At 33.9% G+C, this 7,929-nt stretch overlaps 1 protein-coding gene across 1 annotated transcript; it reads right to left on the bottom strand.

Moving 5' to 3' along the window:
• Positions 1 to 1,563: 1,563 nt before the first annotated feature.
• On the bottom strand, positions 1,564 to 2,830 carry LOC120009402. The gene is made up of 2 exons (XM_038859993.1): positions 1,920 to 2,830; positions 1,564 to 1,753 (listed from the first exon to the last, which is right to left on the bottom strand). Exons 1-2 carry the CDS (start codon positions 2,828 to 2,830, stop codon positions 1,564 to 1,566), a joined length of 1,101 nt encoding a protein of 366 aa, XP_038715921.1.
• Positions 2,831 to 7,929: the final 5,099 nt, after the last annotated feature.

Here is a 7,929-nt window from a genome sequence, read left to right as displayed (position 1 = left end):
TCGTAACTGGTGCATAAGTATCAAAGTAGTCTAGACCCTCCTTTTGTCTATATCCTTTGGCTACAAGCCTTGCTTTGTACTTATCAATGGATCCGTCAGCTTTTAGCTTCTTCCTAAAGATCCATTTACATCCAATTGGTTTATTCCCGGGTGGGAGAAAAAGCAATTCCTAAGTATGGTTACTTAGGATGGATTCCAGTTCGTTGTCAATAGCTTCTTTCCAGAATGGAGATTATGGAGATGACATTGCTTCATTATAAGTCTGAGGTTCGCTTTCTAACATGTATGTTAGATAATCTGAACCAAAAGACTTAGAGATTTTCGATCTCTTACTCCTTCTTGGTTCTATTTCATCGGTCTCTCGTTCACCGATTTCTTCATTCTCAGAATTTGAATCTCTATTCCGTTTCTGAGAGGTTTCGCCTTGTTTACAAGGGAAAATATTCTCAAAGAATTATGTGTCTCTCGTTTCCATTATCGTATTGATATGGATGTCATCAATTTTAGATTTGTGTACCAGAAATCTGAATGCGCTGCTATTTTGAGCATATCCGATGAATATGCAATCCACCGTTTTAGGTCCAAATTTTACTTGCTTTGGTGGAGGTACAACCACCTTAGCAAGACACCCCCACACTTTCAAATATTTGAAAGATGGAGGTCTCTTATTCCATATCTCATATGGAATGCTACCTGTTTTCTTGTGGGGCATTCGATTAAGAATGTAATTAGCAGTCAAAACTGCTTCCCCCCACAAATTCTGTGGTAGACCTGAACTTCTGAGCATGGAATTAACCATCTCTTTTAAAGTTTGGTTTTTCCTCTCAGCAATTCCATTTTGTTGAGGTGTATATGGTGCTGTAGTTTGATGGATTATTCCAAACTCAGCACATAACTCATCAAAGAGAGCAGAATCATATTCTCCTCCTCTATCGGACTTTAGTGCTTTAATTTTCGTACCAAGTTGAGTTTCAACCTCATTCTTGTACTTTACAAACATGTCCATTGCTTCATTTTTGCTAGTTAATAAATAAACATAGCAATAACGGGTACAATCATCAATGAAAGTAATAAAGTACTTCTTTCCACCTCTACTTTGAACAAACTTCAAGTCGCATGAATCTGTATGGATTAATGCCAGAGGCTCAGTACTTCTTTCAATATTGGGAAAGGGTTTCTTGGCAAACTTTGTTTCAACACATGTTTCACATTTGTGGTTGACATCCAAATTGAATTTGGGAATTAAACCTAAGTTTGTCAATTTTTTCATTGTACCGTAGTTTACATGTCCTAATCTACCATGCCATAGAAAAGGAGACACAACCATGTAAGCTGAAGACTTTTCTTTATTAATAACAGTCTTTGGGTACAAGAATTTAGACTTTTCGTCTATTACAGCACAATTGGCTTTAAAAAGCCCATCATTGATATACCCATTTCCCAAATAAATACCACCCTTGGAAAGTACAAATTTGTTTGATTGAAACACTAATTTGAATCCTTTCTAGATCAGAGTGAGCACTGATACCAGATTCTTCTTGATATCCGGGACATGCATCACATTTAGCAGCTCAAGCTTCTATCGGAAGTGAACTTCAGGATCACCTTTTCGATTCCTTCAATGGTGGCTGGAGCAGAGTTAGCCATATAAACCTTCTCACCATCATCTTTCTTCTCATATGTTGAGAAGAGCTCCTTATCGACGCAAATGTGTTTTGTTGCACCTGTGTCCATCCACCAATCTTTGGTGTTTCTGACTATGTTCACTTGAGAGATGACACCACAAAACATCTCTTGATCTTCCTCCTCCTCAACTAGGTGGGTTTACTTCTTTCCCTTGTTATTGGCCTTGTCCTTGTTAAGACGCTTCCTGTAATCTTTGGCCCGGTGTCCAGGTTTGTGGCAGACATAGCAAGTACCCTGGAACTTGTTGGTTTTCTCTTTCGGCTTCCCTTTGGTTTAGGGCTCCCTCTCTCTTCCCATGTTTAGGCTTGGAAGTTTCCACCAGGTGGACCTTAGAGGCTTTTGAAAGTGCAAACTTCTTCCGATTGTCCTCCTCAATCCTTAGACGTACCATCAATTCTTCCATGTTCATCGCCTTACGTTTGTGTTTCAAGTAATTCTTGAAATCAGTCCAGCTAGGAGGTAGCTTCTCGATGACTATCGCCACTTGGAATGGTTCATTTATTACCAATCCCTCAGCATGTACTTCATGCAAGATGAGCTGGAACTCTTCAAGTTGATTGACAACAGACTTGCCATCCACCATCATGAAGTCAAGAAATTTGGCCGCCACAAATTTCTTAGTACCGGCATCCTCGGTTTTGTACTTCTTTTCAAGAGAGTCCCAAAGCTCTTTTGCTGAAGATGTTTCGGAGTACACATTGTACAGGTCATCAACTAATCCATTAAGGATATAGTTCCTACACAGATATTCATTGTCCTTCCAAAACTGGACTGCTGCTATTGTCGTTCTGTCTTGCTCTCCCGGTGACAGAACAGGGCACACCTCGTAGAGGTACTTGACAAGGTTCAAGGTGGTCAAGTAGAAGCGCATCTTTGGTTGCCACCTCTTGAAGTCCTTGCTGGTAAACTTTTTTGGCTTTTCGGCTGGAACCATTACACGGCCAGCCAGAGGAGCCGCAGTCCTCCCATCAGCATAAGCTGGAGCAGCAGACTCAACAGGAGCAGTCTTAGGCTCGCCTCCGTTTGGAGCAGCCATACCTCCAATAGGAGTAGTCCCCGTTTCACCACCTGGGTTATTCAAACCACCAGGGGTCAAGTCATCACCTCCAGGATGGATGGTGGATCCCTCAATATTTTGAGCCATTATTTTTCTACACAATTCAAAGTGTAGAATTAGTAACACAAAAATATCAAATAATTTAATGATATAAATCTCAACAATATTCAGGTCAATTAAGCACAAAATTTTTGTTTTAAAAATACACAACTTTTGTCGGCTTTCTTTGTTAGGAACTAACAATTGTAGCAACCAGATCGTTCCCAGGTAAGAGGGGACCTTCCGTATAATACGGCGCTCAATTAAATAACCCCTTTCCTAGACAGAACTTTCTAGACATTGCCACTTTATTGTTAATCACAAAAAAAGATTACCAAAATATTTGAATATATAAACAAATAACAATTCAATATCTCACGTAATTATTAAAGCAAAACAAAAAATAGTTTCAATTTTGTATCACATATATTTTCATGCACAAGACATACACGGCAAAATTTAAATTATCAATTGATTTTTAATTGGCTCACTCAATTCACATGCAAGTACCTTTATTGGACCAAGTTTGTGCCAAAACAACTAAATAAACAATAGACAGAGAATCAAAAGCATTTAAGCATACATCATGCTTTGTTCCAATTAATGCACCGAAAGAACAATAGTGATTTATACAGATAAATGATATAGCAGTTAGCAATTGATATAACAGGCAGATATGCACGTACAAGTAATGAGCATGCAATCAATATGCACGTACAGGTCAACAAGATTTGTAGCAGTTCACTGATTAAGCACAAAAATGAAATTTTTATCAAATGAATACAATGATAGTTTTAACAGAACAAATTTCTCTTTAAGATTGTTGGAATATAACATGCAATAAACCAGATAATATTTATATTGCCTGAACAGTAAACAAGCTACAGAAATAAAACAGTAACATTAGCATATATGAACTCAAAAATTGATGCTTAAATTAAAATACCAAAACCGTAAACAGCTGATAGGAATTGTGGGAGCGAGGTACGCCTTTCGCGAATCTCCTTAAAGAGAAATGTCCCAGCCACTAGTGCCAAGCTCTCCGGACAGACTCTTCCCAAGATACAACGCTCCGCAAACCACTAGTAAGCAGCACTTCAATACTAATGGACTTAGACGAATCAATTTAGAATTGCACTCTCAAACAGATGATGACAAAGAACAGAGACTTAGAAGAGCAACAGAATGACAGAAGAAGAAGAAGTTCTTTGTAAGGTTGCAACCACCAGCCCATATCTTGGGCTGTTGCAACCAGTCATGGGCTGCAATTTTGGGCTTGAACAGTCCATATTCAATGTATTTGGGCCTCTCTTTTATGGGCTTATAACAAAGTGCAAAAATGTAAGAAATTGTTGGGCTAAGTAAGCCTAAGTCTAAGTCTGCGAAGGGCTTGACCCGCACGCTCACCTCGCCCGACAGACTGATTGGCGCGCGCGTGTGTGTTTTAGTCTAAGTTCATAATGTGGAGCCTCTCACTCCTACAAAAGCTTGGGTGCCCTTGGGCCAAAGTCTTACTACAACACTTGGGCTTATAAACAACACATCCACATGGTATTTTTCCAATGTGGGATACCCATACACACACTTGTTGCACTATGTCCACCATGCTCATCATGGTCACTTTGGAGTCTTTTTACATTCAACCAAGAAATGATTTGGTCACACTAATTGCTCCAATTTATTGTCCTTATAACAAGGATCAATTGCCTATAACTTTCATTCAATAATTATTATTGAGTTTTCAATTAATAATGGTCAAACTATAGTTACCCTCATTTTCCAACAGAAGTATTATTGTGTTACTATTTTTTCCCCTCTCGAGCCTTTGACCTTCTGTTAGGTTATTGATAGTTTCTGTACTTCCACGCAAAATTAGGAAACTAACAAAAACAATTAGAGCACTAACAAAAAAATTTGGGCTGATATGTTGTCGCAATAATGTGATTACAGTTGCAGAGAACACAAAAATATTATTTTCTAAGAAAATTTTCGAACCCAAAAATGGGCTACAGATCTACTGTATGTATATATGGACTATGGTATAACCATTGACTTTAGATTTGATTTGAACAAAAAGTAAATACGGTAAAAGAAAGAAAGAAAAGCATATTCACTAACTAGCAAAGAAAATTAGGAAATAAATTAATTAATATGATGTATATCAACAACATATTTACAAACTAGGAAATAAATTAATTAATATGATGTATATCAACGACATATGTACAAATTGGGAAATAAAATTAATATGTTTATATCTCTATAGTTATCTAAAAGAGGAAATTTTATTTCTATAAATAAAAAAAAAACACCCATATTTTCCAATTGAATATAAATCAAACTATCAGAAATTATAGAAAAAACATCGAAAGAAATGGAGAAGCTTTCACTCAAGACAGGTTTCTTGGTGGTCATCCTAATCATAAACCTATGTAAGTTATTGATCTACAGTGTATATATATAATTAACATATGTATATACATAGTATTTAGTACTTACATATATATGATCTTAAAAAATGCTGGCTGTAGGTTTTGTGTATGTAGGTGAGGCTGAGGTAGAACCCCAAATGTGGTGCAGCATTGATGATGACTGCGATGTTCATAAATGTGGTTTTGCTTGTTTAAGGATCTACTGTAACTTGCATAATACATGTATGTGTGTATTATCAAGAACTCAAGTTATTGTGCCTTGCTTGTCGGATGGGCCAAAGATTTGAAATTAATTTGATCTTAAACCATGTATGATCATCTTGTTGATCTAAGAATAAGATTTCAATCATAATTATAATAATGATCTTTTTCAGTGTTATAATATATATATATATATGTATGTGTTTATTGGATTAATAGAGGAACATTTTTATATTTTATAGAAGAAGAAAGAAAGCAAAATAAAGAAGTAATAATAATGATATGTAGTAAATAGTAATAGGATGAATTCTCATATAAGAGTCTAATATACGTAAGAGTGTAAAATAAGGCTTACTTTTTAATGGTGTGGATGAACGAGATGACAAGTGGGGGGTCCAACATAGACCCTTATTTTATACCCGTACATTAAACATTTATGTGAGAATTCTTCAATAGTAATATATATATATATATATACACACACACACACATCTATGCATATCTAATCTAATCTAATACATCTAATCTAATACATAAATGTATTACTGAAACTGAGAGAAAAAATAGTTGTTTTCTACAGCGCCACGTCAACAAGAAAGAAGACACACAATAGGACACCTGTAAAAGATGAAATTTATTTTACTTTTAAAAAATTTTAAATTGTGTTTATTGGATTTGGTTTTCTTAATTTAGTATGATAATTTAGTTACCTTAATAAGGCTATTAAATTCTATGTTTTTATTGACCCAAATAAATTAATTGCTATAATCATGGACATAAAATTTCCGTTATTTTAAGATTCCTAAAGCCTATTATGATTATCACTAATATAAATATAATCAATAATATGAAATTCTGTTTTTTTGGGAAAGAAGTGTGTACAATAGAAGCCTATTTAGTATTTTTTTCCCCCTCTTCTTATAGTGGAACAATTGTTTTGTTGGATGCCGTTAAAACATAAAAAGCCAGCAATGGAAATTACATTGATTGTCTTTTAATTCTTAAGAATTGCTAACAACTACAAGAGCATTGCCGTTGGAGAAATTGTTTTAGCAATAAGCAAGTGTTGATTTTAACGGTTTTAAAATACTATTATAAATTGAAAATTATATATTTATTAATTAGCAATAAATTTATAACTTACACTATTAAAAACATAATATTACTCACATATAATAAATTTAATTGCATAAGTTAGGAATATGTAGAAACATGATTGCGCTAATGTTTATGGAATTTATTTCTCAATATAAATAACAAACAAATATGCATTGCAAATTATTTTCTTGAGGAGAAAGGAAAAAACAAAAACAACATACCTCTCAATTACATTGGGGATCTAAACTCATCAAGGCTTAACTGACACATCCAAGTTAGGATTACATGCATATGAAATTCATTGAATGCAAGGAACAATGACGTGTTAATCAACATTGACATGACTCTCCTCGATGCAAAGGTAATTGTAATAAGTTTGTTCAAATATATTAAGCATGTTAGGCCTTTTAAAAATTATGATATGTTTTGATTTAGCAGCGCACGCTCATGTATGCGGTTATATATATATGAAATTAGTAGGAAAAAACATTATGTTTTGTAACGTATTGAAGGATGAGCTCATTTATCAAATTGAAAATTTCAAAGTTGTTGAAAGTAAAGCCGTGTACAAACCGGTGACTATCAGGTTCTCTATCGTGTTTTTGCCTGCAACAAAATTGGAGAAGATAGCGGATCATGATACTGTCGCCATCAAGAAATACAAGTTCCAATTTCAATCAACTAATGAAATCATCAACAGGTTGCATAACAATGGAGTTTTGTTAGGTTTGTAATTTACGTTCTTTTATCTCTACCTATTTTTTAAATTAACTAATAATATAATAAAATAATTATGTCTACCTTTTATAGATGTTGTGACTTTGCTACTAGATAATTTATAGATTTTTATCTTTACCTATTTTTAAAATTAACTAATAATATAATAAAATAATTATGTCTACCTCTAACAGATGTTGTGAATTTGCTAACAGGTGTTGGTACAGTTGAGATGATATCTGTAATGATAATTTAGTTGATATTTATAATGGTATTTTATTTTTATCTTTTTTCCCAATTCATTTATTAACGAAATGATAAAAAAAATTTTGAAAAAATCATATATTGTATTTATTTTTTTGATATTTTATTATTTTAAATATTTGACAAAGATCAAGCTCACTATTTTTGTTTGAAAAAAAATTAATATTCAAACATTATTTTTACTGTTATTTACTCTTAAATTTTTAAACAAATTCTTTTAGTGATTTTCAACTAAAGATAAATATTTAGCGATAAATGCGAAGGCGAATATATTTGTCTACAAAACAATTGCCAACGAAATTTTCGTCGGGTTATCGATTTGTTAATTTCGTTTTTTTTGAAGCAAGCCGACGAAGGTTTCGTCGATGAAATATGTATTTCCCGAAGTAACTTTTCGTCATCTGATATTCAATTTTTGCCGACGAAATAATTCGT

This window comes from Tripterygium wilfordii, chromosome 2, assembly GCF_013401445.1.
Source record: "Tripterygium wilfordii isolate XIE 37 chromosome 2, ASM1340144v1, whole genome shotgun sequence".
Classification (NCBI taxonomy): Eukaryota; Viridiplantae; Streptophyta; class Magnoliopsida; order Celastrales; family Celastraceae; genus Tripterygium; species Tripterygium wilfordii.
Note: the sequence above shows the minus strand (reverse complement) of the source record. Positions and strands in the feature narration are given on the sequence as shown.

Excerpts from the sequence above, each read along its gene's own strand:
- LOC120009402 (XM_038859993.1), bottom strand. The coding sequence starts at position 2,830 with ATGGCTCAAAATATTGAGGGATCCACCATCCATCCTGGAGGTGATGAC. Across the intron at positions 1,754-1,919 it reads GAAAACCAACAAGTTCCAGG|AAACACCAAAGATTGGTGGA; the intron begins GTACTTGCTATG and ends GAACATAGTCAG.